This window comes from Polyodon spathula, chromosome 19 (genome assembly GCF_017654505.1).
Source record: "Polyodon spathula isolate WHYD16114869_AA chromosome 19, ASM1765450v1, whole genome shotgun sequence".
NCBI classification, from domain to species: domain Eukaryota; kingdom Metazoa; phylum Chordata; class Actinopteri; order Acipenseriformes; family Polyodontidae; genus Polyodon; species Polyodon spathula.
Genome location: NC_054552.1, coordinates 30,328,277 through 30,350,276, shown reverse-complemented (window position 1 = coordinate 30,350,276; position 22,000 = coordinate 30,328,277). Strand labels below are relative to the sequence as shown.

Here is a 22,000-nt window from a genome sequence, read left to right as displayed (position 1 = left end):
ACCTCTGTCTCATTCTGATGCATTAGAATGCTAGATCCGTATATTTTCAGTTTCAATATGAAGCACACAAGTAAAAAAAATCTACATTTCTGACAATTGAAATTATATATCAAGGCCATGTACTACAGTAAAAAAACAGGTTTCTTTTGCAACTGTTTTCTTAAGAGAAGGAGTTTACAAAAGATAACATCTCCACCTGACTGATGATCTTTGTTAGATTATTCTTTGAATAGGTACCAATAACCACAAACAAAGCTTGAAGTGGATAATGCAAACCAGATACTTAATTGTTAGTCATGTGACCTTACATATAAAAACCTGGATGAATTTACTTCCTCAAAATCCTTGTCATCTGATAAGTCAGCTGTAACACTAATGACTAAGGTAAGAGTTCTATTAACTCTCTATCATCTGAAACTTTTTAGTATATACTATAAACGTCATATGTTTCTATAGTACTGACACAATTCTATAGTTCTATTAATTAAAAAGATAATTTAGTATATTTAGAGATAAAGATGAGGTTCAATTTGAGAACTGCTTTGTGCTACGCTCTGAGTTTAACTCAAAAGTGTAATTCAATTGTAGGCTTCTTGATGGCAAAGCCAAACTTGTTGGTTGTATTGTGAAATGTACTGTTTAAACTTTGAAGGGCTATTTGTATATGAGAAAATATTATCAATTGTAGCACATAAGGGACATTTCTCACACTGATAAACAAGCTGTGTGTGAATGGGAGAATGTATTTTGCTCACAAAGGTGCAACCACTGTTTAAAATGGATTTAGCATTCTATTTTCATGTCTGCATGCTTGGCAAGCTACCATGTGTGTAAAATGTTTTTTTTTTTTTGGTTTTTTTCCCTTGCAATTTTGATTTCATACTCATGTGGCATAACGAACAGGTGGTTTAAAAAACTTACATACAAGATAAACAATTTAGCTTTACTTAACCTATAAAAAAAAAAATCTATTTTGGAAATTATCTTTTTTTAGATTTAAAATATTAATAGGTGAGTTTTTTGTTCCCTTTCCAAAAATCTTACATGCAAATGGTTTCTAAGTGTTAAGATGGATACTGTTCTCTTTCTACAAATCTCTCCCCTCTTTCAAGCAAAATGTTACACTGCAAAACTCAAACCTCTGATTGGCTGATTTCCTTGACGCTGTGAAAGTGACATGTGTTTACAATAACACAACTTCTGGGGAACAGGGTATTGGGTTAAGTGCTGTTTGGGGAAACAATCTCCATCTCCCTTGAAGAGAGAGCATTACACCACAGTAGGGATAGGAGCAAGCGGCTCTAATGGGAATGGGATCGGCAAACTTTCCTCCTTTTGCAGGAAATGGGCGAAGCCTTGCTTGAAATTATTACTCAGACATTTTGTGCTCCGAAGGAAATGTCTCCCGATAGCCCAAGCTATTGGTTTCCTGTTGAGAACAAATAGTTTTGGCAAAACCAGAAAGGGCAGATGATCGAGGGGTCACTAAAGATACTTGTTCAAACTTAAAAGTTAACATTCATTTTCTAAAAATGGAATCTGGGAAGGTTGAGGCTTGTTTTTCTTAGCTCTGCTAAACGCATTCTCTTTTGTCAGCAATATAATTTTATGATGATGAGCAAGATACAAAACCCTAAACCTCTCTCCTACCATTTGCATGTCACATAATGTATGGAAGAGAAGATTAACATTATATATACTTTTTTTTTTCATTTAAAATCAGCAGGCATCACATATAAGAAAACCAAATGCCAGGAGATTGATTCATCACAAAATGTAAAACCACACTTTAATAACAGGATTTCATTAAAGCAGATTATTAGACTGGCTTCTGTCTGGCTAGTGGCCAGCGAGCAGTGGGACAGTTTTAATAGGACGTGGCATATGGAATGTTAGCCTGGTTAATGTTGAGAAGGTGCACTTTCAACTGCGGGATCGTAACCAGGATAAAGGGAATCCAGACTTCAAACAGGAACAAGAGTGGATATGGAGCTTTGCAATGCTTATCAGTCTCAGAGATAAGAAATGGAACTGATCAGTGCTATGTTGTGCTGGAAATGAGGCTTGAGTCTCCTTCAAAGGCTGCATTGACGTTGTAATAAAACACGATTAACTGCAATACTGAGAGAGTGCCGCTCAGCCTTGAGATTGAGATACAGTGCATGGGAAAATGCTCTTTCCTGTCCAAAAATAGAATGAATCATGGAAAATATTAAAATCCTTCAAACAATGATGCTCCACAAAAGACCATACTGTAACCAATTTATAATACAGAGGTTTATCCCCTAAACCCTTCAATAAAAACTGCATTGCCCAACTTCTTTCATGTTCGTAATTAATAATTCCAGATTAGGTAACAAAGTACATTTTTAATTACAAAGTAGTTGTCTGATAAGCCAACACTAAAAAAACAAAAAACAAAAAAAAAAAAGGTTTGGTTAACAAATTTAGTGTGGCTTACACTGAACAGAATTCAGAGTCATAGGATAATTGCTTAGCATGGTGTCAACCCTTCTTGTTTTTGCAGAATCCTTTCATCAGTTTTAATGTAATTCGAGCTCCATTCTTAAAAAAAAAAACACACACACACACACACACAACAGACACAACACACATATTGTGCATATTTTTTCTGCTGTGGTACTTGTGATTTTTCAATGTAGATTTTCATTTTATAAATTCATTAAATAATGGATTACATTTGAAGAACCAATCTAGTTGAGTTTGACAGGTTTGAACTAAACCCGACTTAAATTAACTTAATTACAGATCAGAAATGTAACTATTGTTTGTAAAACAATATAAACATTAATACGAATCAGACTCTTATTTTTTTTTAAAGTAACAAAAAAAAAGAAATAGGCCACTAATCCTGTTTTGTATTTTTAAAATAAATCTATGTGGGCTACCCAGTTATTGCTTCAGGATGACAGGATTTCTACTTCAATCAAAATCTGGGTCTATTTAACATCTGTCTGAAAAGGTGGCTTCAATGAGCTCACAAAGATGTGCCCTTGTTTCAAGAGACCATTTGGATTTCTATTAAAAGAAAGAAACAGGGGCTCAATATATTTCCCTCATTGTTTTCCTTAGGATGAAAAAAAAAAATCAGGCTTAACTGGATTGGTTTTATTCCTTCAGGGGCAGTCCCTAAACAGCCCCATTGCAACACATATAAATTAACTATTGACCAGTGAGTCATACACACCATCAGCAATACAGAAGCACAGAGGGACAGTGCTGCAATATCTTTAAAACTGAACAGTATCATCACATGCATCACTCGTTATTCAGTGTCATAGCACAGTTGTGAAAGGAAAGCATTCCTTATACAATCTACAATGAATGTATTCTCAATAGACCCATGCAGTGTAGCAAAAATACTGATGGGCCTTTTGTTATGCTGTACAATGATCTAAGAATGAATACAGTTATAAACGTGGATAGCATGGCCAGAACAAGACAACTTCACTCGCAAAAAAAATAAATACAAACATCTACGCCTTTAGAAAAACCGAGAAAAAATGCAGTTCCTATTCCACAAACAAACAAAGCAGCTTCATTTAGTCATGTTAAAAACCACATGGCCACTCCCACATCTCTTGAACAATATTTATGGTACCTGGGAAATTAAAAAGACCTTTTTACTTTTTTTCAATACTTGTATATTATAAATAATAACCCACAGTAGCTTGCTTGTAAAGTGTCTTGCAGTCAAAGACAGAATGATTGCAATTCACAGGAGCTTTTCTGGCACAGGACATGACATTAATTTTAGCTTTCACTGGTGTGTACACTGCAAGCTGCTTACTGTAAAGGTCACAGTGAGCAGGTCCAAACGATACAACCTAGTCACGTGTACAAATGTAGAAGTGGCATCCAACTACAATACAACAGAACAAAAGAGAACTTAACTTTCCAAGCAAATGAAACCTACCTTACAAGAACTGGGGCACAAGATTACTTGCTGCTCATAAACTATATTATTGCTGCTGGTGTTTACCTAAAGAGGTGATTTTTGACATTGCTAAATACAATTAAAATACAGCAAGCAGTTATTGTAGGGATCTATCTGTGAGCCTTCTGTGTCCCAATACATGTTTTACTTTATCATGAAAAGCAGGTCTTCGCTTTTCCAATGTGATTTTTCACAGCTAGCAGTATACAGCCCCCCTCTGCAAGAATCCCCAGATGCGTTTACATCGCCTTCAGAGTTAAAAGGTATTGTCAAAAGTACAAAGGATAACTATGAAGCTCCTGATTGGGCCTGGGCCCCTGCTGGATTTCTGTGAAGGCAATCGCTGGCAAAGTCACAATGCTGCACTGTTTCTGACCCTGGGCTGGAGTGCACCAACAGAGCGTACCCCTGGCTTTAGGCTACGTCAGACTTAAAACTGTAAATAAGCCTGACTTAAAATTTACACCTTGTGCACCACCGGGACGTACGTGTTTGTGTGAGTTAAACCTGGTCTTAAATCCTACGCCTCATAAACAGCAGACATAAGGATTTAGTCCCAGGTGTACTATTTTAAAAAATCTTAACAACGCAAAATATACTTGTATTCACTTGAACAACGATTTCAAAATAGTAGATTAAGTTACAATTAATACTTGCGTGTGGAGTGTGTATTGTTTATACCACAGTAGCCTGCATATTATGGTTAATAAATAGATACAGTTCTTAACACATAGCTTTAAGAATTAGGAAATTTAGCTTATAAATATTATAACTGCACAACTGTCATCACTTTCAACTAGCAGAGAAACCAGACAGTTTTCACTGTCGTCTTGTTGAATGCCACTGTCAACCCCGACCAAACCAGTGAATGCTGGAGAATCTTCTCCGAATATATCGATTACACTATGTAACACAATTTTTGTTCCTGGGTAGTAAGTGTTATTTCCTAATTGCTTATACCTCAAAAGTATAGAAAATGGCTATTATTCCCCACAAACTTTGCTTTTGTGACCAGGACAGTGATATTTTGAAATTTACCTATTTCCAATGAGAAAACAGGTGAATTTGTGTCTTTTCGTTCACATAAAGTCAGAAAAAAACATATGAATCCAAATTAACATGTATTTATACTAAAGTAATACAAAAATGACTACAAAAGATTTAGAAGTGAGTAGTTTTTCGAGATTTACGATTATACTGTAAATCACTTTCACGAATCAGCCCCCAAATGTAGTCTCCCATCATGTTCTCGTTATACTGTCCTTGGTAGCGGCATTCAAAGTCCAGTATATCCTGGTGGAAGCGCTCGCCTTGCTCCTCCGAGTACGCTCCCATGTTCTCCTTGAATTTATCAAGATGAGCATCAAGGATATGGACTTTGAGGGACATCCTACAGCCCATTGTGCCGTAGTTCTTCACCAGAGTCTCAACCAGCTCCACATAGTTATCGGCCTTGTGATTGCCCAGGAAGCCCCGAACACTGCGACAAAGCTGTTCCAAGCTGCTTTCTCCTTACTAGTGAGCTTCTTGGGGAATTCATTGCACTCCAGGATCTTCTTTATCTGTGGTCCAACGAAGACACCGGCTTTGACCTTTGCCTCAGACAGCTTAGGGAAGAAGTCTTGAAGGTACTTGAAGGCTGCCGACTCCTTATCTAGAGCTCTGACAAATTGTTTCATAAGGCCCAATTTGATGTGCAGTGGTGGCATCAGCACCTTCCAGGGGTCCACCAGTGGCTCCCACTTGACGTTGTTCCTCCCCACAGAGAACTCGGTCCGCTGTGGCCAGTCCCGCCTGTGGTAGTGCGCCTTGGTGTCCCTGCTGTCCCAAAGGCAAAGATAGCAGGGAAACTTGGTAAAACCGCCTTGGAGACCCATCAGGAATGCCACCATTGCAGCCTCTTGATGCCATCTCAGAAAAATGCAGATATGTATCCACTTAGGCAGCTGGAACTAAACTGAACTGGTGGGCTTAAGGCCCCTGTATTTATACTACTATTTATATTACTAGAAAGTTCTAGAAGTTACTCCAAGTTTACTCAGCACTGAATCTATCTGGAATGTTCTGGAAAATAGGTACATTTCAAAATATCACTGTCCTGGTCACAAAAGCAAAGTTTGTGGGGGAATAATAGCCATTTTCTATACTTTTGAGGCATAAGAAATTAGGAAATAACACTTACTACCCAGGAACCAAAAAAAAAAAAAAAAAGGGTACACCCCTGCGGTCCCCGTGTGAAAATAGATATTTCAACCCACGTGCGGGCACTTAACCACTCCGAAAAGGGGGCACATGACTGTGCTTTTTTGTCCCACACTGCGATAAACCAAAAGCATTAGTGCCCTTACACACATATATTGTGTTTCCCTTCGCCCCTCCCGTGTGAATTGATATTTTGGGTGCGGGTACTCCACGAGTTAAGGGGTTTTTACCACTACTACTGTCCTTTTTTGCCCACACTGCGATATTCATTACAGCATTCATTAACACAGTTTGTGGTGTCTTTCCAAATGTCCTGCTTTTTCTTTTTGTTATTTTGTTTGGCTGTAAGCATTAATTTGTTCGTCTGATATAATTCAATTCATTTTCTTATCTTCTCGTCGATAAAATTAGTTTCTCTTTTTTGATTTTGGTGCTTCCATTTATTTTTTTTTTTTTTTTTTTAATATATTTAAAGAAACGTTCATTTTTAAGATCGCGGGGTGTAGAAAGTGATTAGCAACAACTAATTTGGAATTTCGGTGATATTTTTATTTGAATATACAATTGTATTCACATGAACTCGCATTAGTTATGCCAGGCTTAAGCATTAACGCAGCGCTCAGTTACATCTGAACTAGTTGTTGGTTACGGCACCAGGCGTAATTAAAATATATCAGTTAGACGTAATAACGTCGGGCTTAGGGTTCAAGACCAACTTTAAGACTAGTATATTTGCCCTGTGCACTCCAGCCCTAGTCGCTCATCTAATAGGACAGACAAGGTCCTTTCCTTTACATATATTCTGTGAAAGAGGCACATCTTTTTATATACAGAAAAAAAAAAAAGATTCTGAAAACAATCTAATCAATTATGAAAACACCTTACAAATTGAAAAAGGATCTATTAATGAATTATTTCTACTCGAGTTAAGTAAAATGCTGACTGATTGAGAATAATGTTATTCTGGCTGTTAAACGGCCTATCAGCGGGACAGTATCTATGTATCAATTTGCTACTGTCCAGTATAAATAAGACTTTATTTAAATAAACGTACATTGATCACTGGTATATATTTGTGGTGACGTAACGTTTTTGATTTGTATTCTGTTTATTCCTCGGCTGGAAGCAATGCCTCTTATAAACCCTATAAACAACAATTCAAGGGCATGACCGCTTTTGAAACTGACATGTAAAAGGAAGAAATGCTTCGTTACCCAAAAACTGCTCGATATATTTTCATTTTCAGCTGAAGGAAATGTAATGCTTGCGACTGTTAAAGGGCACTTTTTTGCTATCAACAACATATTCTGTTTGTTACAATCAAGTGGCTCTTCCCAACAGCAAACAAGTCGACACGTTCGATAGTGCTACAAAGTGCTAAAGTGCTAGAAATGGTCGTCAAATACAGGAAATACTGCATTTTTTATTTTACTCAAGCCCCGTTTAAACTACAGTTTTACCAACTCAGTTTTTGGATAAGCGCACTAATAACCTATAAAAAAAAAAACTAATTCAAAGTATATCATTTCTAAAAGTATTGGGGTTTGACTTCTTGGACCAGTCGTCCAGCACCCAGTCCTGAATTTCAGAACTTGTTTGAGTATAGTAATCAATTCATCATTGTGTGTATATGAGTTATTGATGAATTTTAATAACAAGAGGTCTAAGACATCATAAGGTTCTACAATTACTGGTCGACAAGTCTCCAATGAGTATAATAATCTGCTATAAAAAAAAAAGGTACTACATTATTTGAAAGTGTGCTGCTCAGAGAGTATATTAAGGTTTTTAATTGGTTCAAAGCGCAGTACATGCTTATTCCTTAGGATACATTCCTCAAAAGAACAACATAACCTGGATGCTTTTGTTGCGCCCGATTTAAAATCAGCAAAAGTGCAATCCACATTCAAATCTGAAAAGCAATACCGTAACAAGGTGTATAGAACAGCTTCTGGTAACTGGAGTACCCAGATCAATCAGCTGCAGTTCCACAGGAAAGCAACAACAAAACCATCATTCCGTGTTGGTTAGTTCCAATGGCTTTTTGGCAAAATACAGTACATAAAATAATTAAAGACAGTGAAAGGCTTGTTTACTAGAGTCTGAAACCTACATCTCTCCAGCTACAGTACAATGCATATACATTTGCAGTTTTTACCTGATCCTTAACAATACAGCACCCAGCACTTGCACCATGTCCATCTGCCTACCTACCTGCAATTTCACTGCAGAACGCAAACTACCCACGCTCACTGCATATTGATTTGTCCACAATGCATGTTGTCATATTATGTAAACCACATGTATTAGTTACCATCTGCAAGACACAAAACCTTTATTTTTCAAGCTAACTCAATTTAAAATTAAGATGATCTCTTCTCACTTGTATGCTTTTAAATGAATCAGGCACATTTCTAAAGCATTAAATGCACAAGATGATGCTTTGAAGACCGCGGGCAGCTATGCTAAAGCAGAGGAGAGGTACTTCAGGCTGAATGACAGCAAGGACTTAACCGACAAGGAGGCGTATGAGAAACAACATTTTAATAGTTGAAATAAATACTCCAGTACATGCATGATCAAAACACATTAAAAAGACTAGCAAGTCTGGTACATAGTGTAAAATCTCTAGAACACGCTCACAGCAGCTTTTACCCAGTTAAATTCACTTATGGAAAACATAAACACAACTGCCACTCTCCACTTTTACACAACTGATTCACTTCTACATATCACGATTTCAAAAGGTCAGACACGTATAGCTACATCCATCATTTCATATGCTGTGTTTTCAAATGTTTGAAAACTGAGGTAACCTTTTTATTACATTTCATTTTAACTTTGCACAGATTTGGCTAATGATGAAGGTCAAAAGAGATTTCTGAAAGTTAAGAGAGACCTCAAATCACATCCAGCGCGATTAAAGCTCGCTCTTTTTTTTTTTTTTTTTTACACAATCAAATTGTGTATTAATCTCAGACCAGCTTACATGTCACCATTAGCCATCCTTGCTGCTTTTACTTTGTCTATTATGATGATTTTAAACAGAGCAGGGTAAATCCAATAAAAATTCTTTGGTATATAAAAATTGTTGTTAAGATGTTATTTTAAGGTTTTTAATTCACAGAATGGGAATTAACTGGCGGTAAAGTCCTGGGTGAAGATCTGTCCCTTAGTGCCTGAGATAGCAAGTTGCATCCATCGGAGACGGCACAAGCAGAATTCCGCAATCGCTCCCTGTAATCAGGCATCTTGGTGCTACTTTCTGGATGTTGGGCTACATCCCTGAGACCTTGAGTCAGGAGCACACAAGCTGAAACCACACTCATGGCGCCTCCGAGAACCGCAGTCTGCACTGCCTTCCCCTCGGGGTTGATGGTGGCAGCTTTGCCCAAAAACTGGGGCTCAGTAGCAAAGCCCACCAAGGCATGCACAGACTGCACCAAAGGTCCGCTGAACAGGACGCACCTGTTCCTTGTCAGTTCACTGGGAGATGTTTTCACCTCTTTAACGCAGGCCAGGAGGGCAGTGGCACTGGTACTCATACACTTCACGCTCAGTTTAAACTGCTCCTTGGCAAACTTGTCTTTGGATTTATCACTGGCCAGGACACAGGCATCTGTCAGGGTCTTTAGGTTTTTTGAGATGTTTTGAGACACCTCCAGTAAAAGCTGTGGGGTCAGCTCTCCTAACGCGGTGGTCCTCAGGATGCCACAGCTTTGCTCCACTTCATGCCTGCACCGGGTCACTTTGTAGCGATCCACTAAGCCCGGTAGAGCAGGCTGGGAGCCTGGGGTCTCCACTGCAGCCAGGTAAGCAGCGTGCGCTGAATACTCAGTCAATGAGACCACCAGGTCCCCCATTTCCATCAGCCGGTCCCCTACCTCGGTGAACTTGCCCATGTTGAGCTGGCTCTGGATATCGTGCGTCAGGATGGAAAGTTCCTTGGTCCTGGCGATGACGGTATCCCTGCACTTCTCAAAAGTCTCGGCGACATAAAGGCCATCTGTATTTACGACCGGTCTCGTCTCACTGGACAACAGAAGCAAATCCGCCACCAGCTGCATCTTGCTTTTGCAGGTATCACAAAAGGAGGAGAGTTTTTTCCTCTGTTGTGAGCCGCCGCTGCCGCTGAGATGGCTGGATGAACCCTCGCTAGTAGATTTGCCCGAGCCACTACTAGCCATAGTAGGGTGGTCAAGCTGATTTATTTTGGATTTCTGAAACAATTCAAATAACAGACATCATATTCGGGGGTTGCAACTTGGACATTTTTCATTTGTTCTCAGCTACTAACCTTTTAAACTGTGCACTCTTAAACTGAAATGTATAAAGTGATTTGTATTTGTATTGTTACTGCTATTATTTTAAATGGGCATAGGTGCTGCACTTTACAAACAGCCTTATTTCTGTGTTTCAGACAACATATAGAACAGGCTTTTCACATAGTTACTATCCCACAACAAGCTTACTCCTGAGGCTGGCGCTGTCTTTTTGCTGATTGAGAGTTTCCCTCTGTCAGTGACAGCTTTCAATCAAGCTCTGAAATAGACAGCTGACAGGAGTGTGCAGGGAGTGGATGCCAGGAGAAAGGAGACAGGTTTAGATCTGATAGTATTCAAAACGATACAAAAACTGCCTAGCATTACATTAAAACTGTAGCTGAAATTAAATGTTGCTTCGGTCTTCTGTGTTTTAGTTTACTCCTTGCTTCCAAACAGCACACACACACACTATAAATAAACTCTCAATTACTGTTTCTACAAATGCCCTTGGCTGTCCTCTCCCCCCCCCCCCCCCCCCCCCAAACCCCCGACTCTATATATATATAGTCTAGTTTCAAAAAATAAAACTGGCAAACCCCTGGGGACTACCAGGGGCGTTGACTTTATGAAATACGTAGGATCAGTAATTTTAATATAATTATAATAATTATTTATATTATTATATTAATAATAATAATAATAATAATAATAACAAACAAAAAATGCAGTGGCACGGGAGAGAGCGGCACAGTGCAGTTATGTTAGAATTAAAACAAGCAAAACATTTATTTATTTATTTTTTAATTCCCAAAACAACCAAAAAATATAAGGTATAGTCTATGTACTGTTATTGAGCTGATATACTTTTTTGTAACTTGGAATTTAAAATACCTGCATGCGAGAGGGCGGCAGAGTTTCTTTGCACCGTTGACCAACAACTGTATGATCTGATTGAGCTCAGTTTGACCACCCTATAGTGCCTGTCGGGCACTTGCATGCCTCTTCTAATGCGACCACCACCAGTGCAGTTCCGAGTGACCTCACCAGGATCGCTGTGCTTTTCCAGCATCATCATTCCATTAATGTAACAAAATAAAAGCCTCTCGAGCTGGAGCCACTGGCGAGCTGCTGCTATCCTCTTTCGGCTTTTAATCGTTTCTTTTTCATACAAAACCCCGTTATGTAAACTAGTTCTTTCTGCAGGTACAATCCCATTTGCATGTCTATTGTCCGAATGCCCCCCTTATGAAAAAGAGATGCATGACCCCCTCCTCGCCTGGAGTTGGTGGTGACGGCGGCTGGTTTCGGTTTTGATGATATCCATAGCAGATAACTATTCTTCTTAAACCGTTGCTTCAGCTCCAGTTAAGAGCAATACTTTTTACGATACAGGTTTACCTTAAAACTCCTTCGAAAAGAACTGCTCGTGATTCTTCACAGCTCCTGCTGCATCTCCGATCAGGAAGCAGGAGAAGGTGTGGCCGTGTTTGGGCTGCCTGACTATACACAGCAAAAAGCCGAGGGAGCGCTCTACTCGCCAAAATACTGCAACTTATTTTCAGGCTGGGTTTTTAAACACACTTCGCGGCGTAAAAACGAAAAAAAAGCAACGGCACTCCCGGTTTTTGGACACAGCTTTTCAGTGTGGGCGCAGTTCCAAGTGGCAGCTTCTGTTTCTCTGGTTTTATTCTGTCCGGGTTTCAAGGCATACTGCTGTCCTCACCGCCACAAGCCATCCCTTGCCGAGGCCCCGACGTGGGTGCATTCGACTACCGGTGCGGGGACAAAGTTACAATATTCCAGCAAGCGGGGTAGCGTTCCCAAACCGGACCGGCCTAGCCCCTTCCATCACGCTCCCGAATTCCCGATGCTTCCCGTGAAATTTCAAAGGAAAGATCTGAGCCGAGTCGTTAGCGGTAAATACTTTCTGTGGACACTGTCACTGAAACAGCGCTTTAAGATCTTCAGCTGTGCCTTTGCTGTAACCTCAGTTAAACCATATGTTTGTGTTGTGCGTCACCTCCGTCCGTTTTTTTTTTTAAATGATTGACTACTTGGATGCTCGCACATAAACGATTTCTGTACAAAGTCCCATATTACCGTACAAATGTGATCATTTTATTTTATTGAATTTTTATTAAATGCAATTTTTACTTGACTTGTCCTAAAGTTTACTATGGGTTGGTTGGTTCACGTTGGCATATACGGTAGTAGAGTAGATAAATAAATTAATAAATTACATAAAGAAAGAAACATACTGTCACACATATACAAAAATACCAAAAAAATTATATATATATATATATATATATATATATATATATATATATATATATGTGTGTGTGTGTGTGTGTGTGTGTGTTTAATGTATCAATATAATCTCGCTATATAATATAATGCAAAAAATATATACATTTTACAAGTAGATTTAAATCGTTGGCAATAATATACCGCGATGAACACCGACCCAATTTGAATGGTTTGAAAACATACTGGGGGGGGGGGGGGACTGTATTTTGAATGCATTTTTTTTATTAGGTCAGCCCTACCTCGGTGTACTGTGTGTTCTTGCTGCTCGGGAAACAGAAAACTACCGTGGGCGGGTGTAATCTGATCCCTTGCTGTCCGAGGTAATTATACCGTCACTGATTCAACGCGACCTACACAGTACGATGGGACTGCGGAGTAGCCAACCAGAAGTCACACAGGAGGGATTTGTCTCTGTGGACACGCCTTACGTGGGCTCAAGCCGTGTGATTGTTCAGAAGTGTGAGAGTTTTTGGTCGGGGTTGAGGATGGCGTTCGTCATTGGTTAAACATCTAACGGAAAGAACATAGTAGCCCATTGCTATGTGTGCATTTGAATAAAACATCTACATGCAAAAAATGCATGCGATTTGATTCGCAAAAGGAAATGCAGTTTTTTGGTTATTTGGTACTTTACTAAAATGTTTCCTTGTGACTAGCTCCCCTAAACCATTAAGAAGTCAGTTATTTTTAATTTAGACACCCCCTGCCCCACAACACGCCTCCGTATTAGAAACACCCAAAATGAAGCAAATATATTTGTAATAAATAAGCAATCTCTTAAATTCTGTTTCTGTGCATTATCCAATAGCCACACGTGAAATGAATCAGTAAAAAATGCATTTTACAGACCAATTCACTTTGTTAAGAGCTCACACTGTTTTAAAGTCCACACCAGTTTATTCGTTTCCAGTGCTCCGGCCGCAAGCAGTTCTGCATTGTCAATCGTGCAGCTGCACAGGGCGCCGTGCCATTGGGTGGAGTGTCCTGTGAGGAATCTGTGAGGTTTCTGTTGACCGAACTGCCGAGTGTGTGTGTGTGTGTGTGTGTGTGTGTGTGTGTGTGTGTGTGTGTGTGTGTGTGTGTGTGTGTGTGTGTGTGTGTGTGTGTGTGTGTGAGAATGTCAGTGACATGAAGGATTCAACAGAAAAGGAAGTCGAACACTGCTGTAACAGGAATTGGCTATACTTCAGCTTGTTGTTAGAAAGCCATGAGTTGATTAACTAGAATAAAATACACCTGAAGAATTGTTTGTAATTCAGCCAGATGTTTTGATACTGTAACAAAAACAGACAACAGAAAAATATGTTGTTTATTGTTGTTTATCTATAACCAGTACTTCAAACAAATAATAGAGAATACCACTGACGAAAATGACTACAAAAAACAGAGAAAGGAATTAAAAATAAATCTTAAGAAAAAGGGACATAAAGAACACATTACTGAGAGATAATTGAGAAAAGTTAACAAACTCAATAGGAATGAATTACTAAATTATAAGGTAAGAGGGGGTTATGAGAGTAGCATTAATAATTACATATTCTAAATGATTACCCAATAGTTTGGAAGCATTTACGTATACTTCATAATTCAGAAAAAAAATAAAATACGTATATTTCCGAAAGCACCGATCGTAGCTTTTAGAAGTGATGCAAATTTAGCTGATATTTTAGTCCACACTAAAAGGATCATAGATACATTAATGGGCATTGAAACCCGTAACAGCACATCTAAAGTGTGCAAATGTACTGGTAAAGATAAAAGTGAAATCACAAATAAAAAAACAAATACTCAGTCTTAAAAAAGCTGTCATGCAAGGATAGCAACCTTGTATATGGTATATTTTGCACAAAACGTAATAAAACAAAATCTGTAGGAGAGACAGGAATATCATTATATAAAAGAATACAGAGCCACCTATCAAATGTAACAAATAAAGTGAATTATCCAATAGTTCTGAATTTTACAAGGAACAGACACCATGTGGTTTTAGAAAAAAATAAAATTTGATAATGTACAGTACAGAAGAATAAAAGAAAATAAATGGATAAATAGACCAGATACCATGATGCCTGAAGGGTTAAATAGAAAGGAACAGTAGATTGTTACATCATTAGTTATACAGTGAAAGACATTGCAAAGACATTAAATTCAAAGATAAATAAATGTGTGGTGACCATGGCATCAAGAGCCTATACATACCTCAAATGTTTGTTTTCAAACACACTTTCCCTTGACAAAGGCATGTTATTTGACAAAGGCATGTTAAACATACCAGAACATTGGGAAGCTGGCTCTTTGAGCACAATCTATCTATATCAGAACTTTTGGAAAGCACGCAATGGAAGGGAATTTTTACTCCCTTTGACAACCATCTGAGGACCTGAGTTCATCTCTCATGAGTTCATATCTCTCTCTCTCTCTCTCTCTCTCTCTCTCTCTCTCTCTCTCTCTCTCTCTCTCTCTCTCTCTCTCTCTCTTTCTCTCTTCAATTCAACTAAACTCAACTCAACTCAATTCAATTCAAATTATTATTTTTTTATAAAGCTTTATTATGTTTTCACAATGCTTTATTACACTTTGCTATGCTTTTACTATGGGGCACTTTCATAAGGGGTGTTTACTGCAAGTAATGGCTCCAGCATATCCAGATATACATTCTGCAACCTGTAACTTTGAATATACAGCCAACCTCTTTGGTTGTAGTTTTCCTTCATTTGATTGCTTCCACTGCCTTAATTCTAGCCACTGAGTGAAGCCCCTGGTTTCAGAGTATGTGTTCTGCGAAGCAGGTGTATTGGTGTGTGCTGGAGCAAGCATGTAGATAATTAGGAAACAGTCTCTCATACACACAGTACTCACTGTGAACAACACACATTAAAGCCTTCCTGCAGTGAATGTGATCTGAATCTGGTAGGGAAAGTCTGCTAAAACATTCTGTTCTATAAATAAAAATAAATTATCAGCATTTGTTTTATGGCAATGATTATCTACTCCATTTTAAATGAATTTGATATTACTACATGGAACTGTACTGAATTAACACTCATGATGACTGGGTAAAGGAGTGAAATGATACTAGAAGTTTCACCTAATTACATTTACAAACACCTTTATCCCCAGAATGAGTGCTGGAAACTTTGGATCTATAAAATACCCCTTTGTTGGGTTTCCACATTTACTAGATAGAATATAATACATGTTTAAATCAAGCCTCCTGTAGACGTTGCATTTTAACTCTGTGTGTAGCTATATGTGGGCGTCTCTACATAACCACGCCTCCTGTTCCAACGGCCTGACGTTTAAATCTAGTCAGCCAGTCAGATTTGAACAACTGTTAAAGATGGCGTCCCCCAAGTGGAGTTGTGTGTTGTTTCTGTTGTGCGTAACTATTTTTTGCATAGTGACAGCAAACGATGTCAAAAATCAAAAACCCAAAAAGAAAAAGGACATCAGGGATTATAATGATGCAGATATGGCAAGGCTGCTGGAAGAGTGGGAGGTATGCCTTTCTCTTCATTGCTAGATTGATACATTGCCTTTAGTACAGACCTCGACCGCAGTATACGGTAGATATGTATTGTCAAGCTGATTATAATATATATATATATATATATATATATATATATATATATATATATATATATATATATATATATATATATTGTGTATGATATACACAGTGTTTGCACGTCTATACATACCAGGCTCGATATGTTAACACGTTCCGAGAGGTCAAATGCGATGCACTAACGCCGGTGACTTAGGCTATTATTAATTAATTAATTAATTATTAATAATAATAATATTAATAATAATAATAATAATAATAATAATAATAATAATAGAAGATAACTATTATGAACGATACGCAATATCCTGCTGTTTATACGCAATAAAAGCTGTTTCCTGGCTTTAGTTAAGTACTGGTGGAAGTCATGTGACCCCCTTTCTCTAAAACAAGTGGAAAAAAGATGATGGTGATGAAATCCAGAGTTTAAACATGAACCTCGTAACAGGTCCTGGGCAGAACAGTCTCGCCCAGCCAGGACGACAGTCTTTGTTTCACAAAACTGAAATGCAGTTTTAGCAAAGACGGGTATAAAACTACTTTAGGCAGGAATGGAAGTAAGACTTCCATTGCATAACAGTTCGATCCGTTCCTGTGGCTAATCAAGATTACAGTAAATCAAACTGCAGTGCTGTCTTATTTCCATCCACGTAAGGACACGAGACACAAATTGCTGGTTAACACATTGTTTTTTTTTTAACTTTTGCTCAGAGAGATGATGATATTGAAGAGGGCGATCTCCCAGAACACAAAAGATCACCCCCGCCTATCGACTTTTCTAAAGTGGATCCAAAAAAGCCTGAAGAGCTTCTGAAGTTGTCTAAGAAAGGGAAGACACTGATGGTCTTTGCATCTGTCTCAGGAAATCCCACTGAAAAGGAGACTGAGGAGATCACCAGCCTGTGGCAGGGCAGCCTCTTCAATGCGAACTATGATGTTCAAAGGTAGGGTTGCATTTCTGCCATTGCTCGGCTACAAGTTTAAAACTTGCAAGAAGCAGTGCCATTGTATAATAACCCTATCCCCCCTCCCCAATGTGTGTCATGCAATTGCAGCTACAATCCCCATATTTGGATACTCTCAATTACTTCTGCTAAAGAATGTCCTCACCAAGTTTCGTCACATGTCGATACTTCACTATAATGCAGTTACTGTTCACACAGTACATGGTTATGTGCACACCCAATAGAAATGTGGTGGTGCACAATTTTGTCAAGGAACTTATTTTTTTATGCTGGGATTGACATTGGAGTATATTTTTCTAAGTGTTTATTCTTTAGTCTTTAATTCTTGTTTTTCAAATCCTTCGACAGTATTTATCTGTACAAGAATGCTGCAAGCAAACATTAAAATGCATGCATGTAACAAAGGGAGGTTATACAGCAATTGACTCAAACTGATGCTTAGTTGGACATAAGTAAGGGTTATCCAAATAAAATCTTGTTGTTGTTGTTATTAAGCTGAATTTGTGGTAGGTGGTATTCTATAATTGGCTTCAGATTTTTAAATGGCTTCAGATGAAGTTCACTGATACAAAATAGTACTTCTGGCTTTTAGATATGCCGTTGTTCTTCCGGCATTGTGAACTCCTGCGGTGCAGCTGGCCTTCTGACCCTTGACTGTGGTGTTTGGTTCGTTTTAAATATCAGGTTACATTCTGCAATAACAGGAAACAAGTAGCTCAAGTTAGGGGAGGTACAAACTGGCTTATGTATTTGAGACCGATAACAAATATGTCATGTTGGAAAATGTATGAATTAAAAAAATGTGGTGTTTTTTTTTTTTTTTTTTTTTTTAAATATGTGAATATATTTCCGAAGTTAAATCTAGGTGTCAGATTGGCTAGCTGAAGACGGCTAGGTATTCCAGAGTCACGATAGCTTCAGGTTCTAGTAGGTCTGATTAAAGAAAAAAAAAAAAAAAGTTCTCCAACTAATCCAACTACTCTTATTTTATAGTATTTAGACGTGAACGTAAAGTACCTCTCGCTTTAATGAAGATTGTAGAAAATATAATCTTACTACTAACGTGTTTCTCTCTCTCTCTCTCTCTCTCTCTCTCTGCTGAAGTCAAAGGAACTTCCTTGTGCTTATTATAGAAGTGTATCTCTTGTGGTTGAGAGTGACTCGCATGCATTGGGAATTCTGTTAAATATCATGGTCTATAATTTGGTTACAGTAAAGGAATGGTGTGAGGACAGCTTGACAGTAATTAACAATTGGAGAAGTCATTTTTTACATGGTCTAACGGTATACAGAAACGTACTATCTCTGGTTATAATGCAGGTTTACCCTGCCATATGTCTTGCTGTATTGAATTAAATACTGTCTGTATTTGATCTCATGCTGTTCTGCAACATTCTGTCTAGTCTGACAGCTGTTGCGAATTTGTTATGTCTGTAGACAGCATCAACCCCCTACGTTTTTAGAGTCATATCTTTCCTGGTGTATAAATCATTCTATTTTATAGAAAGCATGTCAGAATCTCATGTGTATGCAGGGAGATCAGATTTACTTCTCGTGAGTTACAAGACTAAATGACCTAGTGACACCATGTCAGACGTGGCTCTGGAAGTGACTGCAGTTTAAAAACTCGACATCGAGTTTTAATTCTTTTTTTTCCCCTCTTATGATTGATTTTGATTCCCTCTCAGATTCGTTGTGGGCTCTAACCGTGCCATCTTCATGCTGCGGGACGGGGGCTACGCGTGGGAGATCAAAGACTTCCTTGTTAACCAGGAGCGCTGCTCCGAGGTGACTGTAGAGGGTCAGGTGTTCCCTGGGAAAGGAGCGGAAAAGAAGGGCAAGCAGGAGGAGGAGAAGAACAAGATCAACCCAGACAAGAAGAAGAAGAAGAAGAAGAAGGAGAAGGAAGAAAGCAAGGAATCAAAATTCCACAAAGAGAATAATAAGGCTAACAAAAACAAAGTAGAGTTGTGATCCTCGTTCGTGTGAACTGTGCCTCTAAACAGCTTTTCTACTAGAGCACGCCCCTCCCCTGTTTACTGAGGCATCTCTTAATCCTGTGTGCTTTAACCCTGGTTAGTGTGCTTCTCCAATGGAAGAGTCACACCATCGGGGTTAAAGGTACACCTTCAGTCAACCAATCAATCAATCAATCATTCAGTCTTTATTGAAACAAAATGAAAGTGCGTGCAAGTTAATGAACCAAACGCTTGTTTACCTTCACTCGGTTTCTTTGGGATTAAAGGTGGATGAGCATGGATTAGTTATCACGTGTGAAGGTTTACCCCCAGTAATATTAAGTTACTCATTTTGAAAAAACTTCTGTGTGAAAAACTCCAGCAAAACTCATGGTACGGTTATTTCAAGTTTTACGTTTATTGATGTGTTAATAGATAGCCAGCATTAGCAGGATAAAATGTTTTCCCCTGAGTTACTGTGTTATGGTTTGGCAGGCTTTCCCCGCCTCCTCTGCTAGGAAACAGTGGTGGTCTTCATAGGTTGCTCTGCAGTAAGACCAATACCTGTCAGTCACTTCTACTTTTAATCGGATCTCATCAGGGTGCTCAGGGCTCGATAAAGCACCATCAAATTGGATAAATCTAAATCTGTTTCCATTATGTCTTGCTAATGTTAAGAATACAAAAAAGATCATTTAATCTGGAATTTGTGGTAGAAAAACTGTTTTAACAAAACCTGAAAATATTACAAATAGTTTACAAATAAAGCCTAATTGTATGTGTATTGTTGCTTACTTTTATAAAAGTGCCATCTGTTGTATGTTTAGAAGAACATTACCCTAATACAATCTTTTATGTTTTTTCCCCCCAAAGCAAAAAATCTGCAGTATATTGCTAGCAAAGTACAGTATAGTTCACCATAAGGATCTGGCCATGGCATTTCTCAGTGGTGTGTGAATTACCCTTTGATGTTATTGCATAGCTTCAGTTTTAATTTATATCCTAATTAGCAGCCAATGAAAAGGGATAATAAATCAAGTATGTTGATGACTCCTGGTGTTAAATGGTATTGATTAAGTAATATGTTTACTTAGATTTTTATAATAAAAGTTTTTCTACCATAGTACAGTTGTTTTTCCTATGCTTTCTTCTGTTTGGAATCCACAGAGCCAGCTTGGTTATTTACATGAAAACTGTTTTGTGTATAGAACAGGTTCTCAAGCAAGGTACATCTCTGACAGAAAGCCGCTCCTTGTGCTAGCGCTGTTGACCCACTTGATCTGACACGTTGACTGCTGAGCCGGTTGGAATTTAATACCACAGGGTGATTCGGCACTTTTACAGGAATGGATGTCTGTGTCAATTATAAGAAAGAATTCAGTCAGCCTTGCTAAGATCAATCATTGTCATGTAATCTGCTCTGCTGTATTTGTACTGGTTGAACCCGATTAGCAGCAACAACAAGGAGCTTTGTTTGAGCTTGGCAATTTAAATTCATTTTCAGCTTTAACAAGCTATTGTTAACAATCCTGAGCGTTTTATTTTTCAAGTTTTTCCGGTATGAATTGCCAAAACAGTATAATACTAAAAATGTACGTTCTCTTCACATCAGTGGATTACTGTAGCTCCCATTTACTATGCAGAATGTGTGTATACTTCTAGAATTGAGCACACCCTATTGTATTTGCTTCTGAAGAGCTGAAGGGGACACTGCAGAATTTCCTTGTGACATTTTCAGGGGTGGTTTTGTGTGATGCCAGTGCCAGCTGGATTTATGTTTGTCTTGAGATAAATATTTAGAATTCTCTGTCAAATATTATTAGGCAGTTTGTTCGCTTCACTTGAAACTAACCACAATCTACCAGAAAGAAAGTGGATTTGAATTGGGTCTGCCAGGGTGTCCTCGGCTCGCTGCTCACCAGCGACCCCTGTAGTCTGGCCAGGCACCTGCAGGCTTCTCTGTAAGATGCCCAGGGCTGCATTGTCCTCCGAATCTACAGCTCTGAGGTGGCTGCATGGCAAGTCTGCAGTGTGTAAAGAAGCGATCAGCTGACAGCACACCGCGTGTGTTCGCCTTCACCGCTCCTGAGTCAGCGTGGGGGTGGTAGTGGTGAGCTGAGTCTAAATAATAATTGGATATTCTGAATTGGGGAAAAAATACAAAAAATAATTTGTGACTACTAAAATAAAAAAAAAAAAAAAAAAAAAAAAACACTTTCTCATTCCAGGCTCTGTCAATAGATTAAAATCTGTTAATGCCAAAAACAACCGACAAAATACAGAGGGAGGGATCCATTAATTCTAATTAGAGAAACCAGCCTTGTGGATTAAAGGAATCAACAACCCTAAAAAGAAGATTCATGCAATAGATAGAGCTGTTTCTTAGCAACATCGTGCTTACAAAAGACAACACCGGTGTTCTGTGTACCTGCTAATTACTCCAAAGAAAAGCTGTTCACTGAGTTACTCAATTACAATGATGGTTTTTCTTATTTTAGAATATGATATTGTTAGACATTAATCCGATTCCCTTAGAAACCATCACTGTACTTCTGTGGAGTGTATTTTCAGTAATGACTGTTCTGACCTCCCACTCTCTCTAATTGGTTTATATTAACTTACAGATGGTACATGTCTTGGCATGCAATAGGTGCTAGGTACGTTGTAAAGTGTAAGCTGCATACAACCAAGAGCACTCAGATGCATCTTTATTAAACAATATGGGTCACATCTCATAATGCTGAAGAACATACTGAAAAATATCCTTTTAAATT

General features: G+C 38.4%; 2 protein-coding genes across 2 annotated transcripts; one reads left to right on the top strand and one right to left on the bottom strand.

Annotated features, from left to right (window-relative positions):
- Positions 1 to 8,687: 8,687 nt before the first annotated feature.
- tlnrd1 (talin rod domain containing 1) lies at positions 8,688 to 12,429 on the bottom strand. The gene is made up of 2 exons (XM_041219005.1): positions 11,317 to 12,429; positions 8,688 to 10,380 (listed from the first exon to the last, which is right to left on the bottom strand). Exons 1-2 carry the CDS (start codon positions 11,320 to 11,322, stop codon positions 9,277 to 9,279), a joined length of 1,110 nt encoding a protein of 369 aa, XP_041074939.1. The 5' UTR covers positions 11,323 to 12,429; the 3' UTR covers positions 8,688 to 9,276.
- A 3,632-nt stretch (positions 12,430 to 16,061) lies between these two features.
- On the top strand, positions 16,062 to 20,349 carry LOC121295099 (LRP chaperone MESD-like). The gene is made up of 3 exons (XM_041219437.1): positions 16,062 to 16,234; positions 17,015 to 17,247; positions 18,957 to 20,349. The coding sequence occupies exons 1-3, from the start codon at positions 16,076 to 16,078 to the stop codon at positions 19,240 to 19,242; spliced, it is 678 nt and encodes a 225-aa protein (XP_041075371.1). The 5' UTR covers positions 16,062 to 16,075; the 3' UTR covers positions 19,243 to 20,349.
- The last annotated feature ends 1,651 nt before the right edge of the window (positions 20,350 to 22,000 follow it).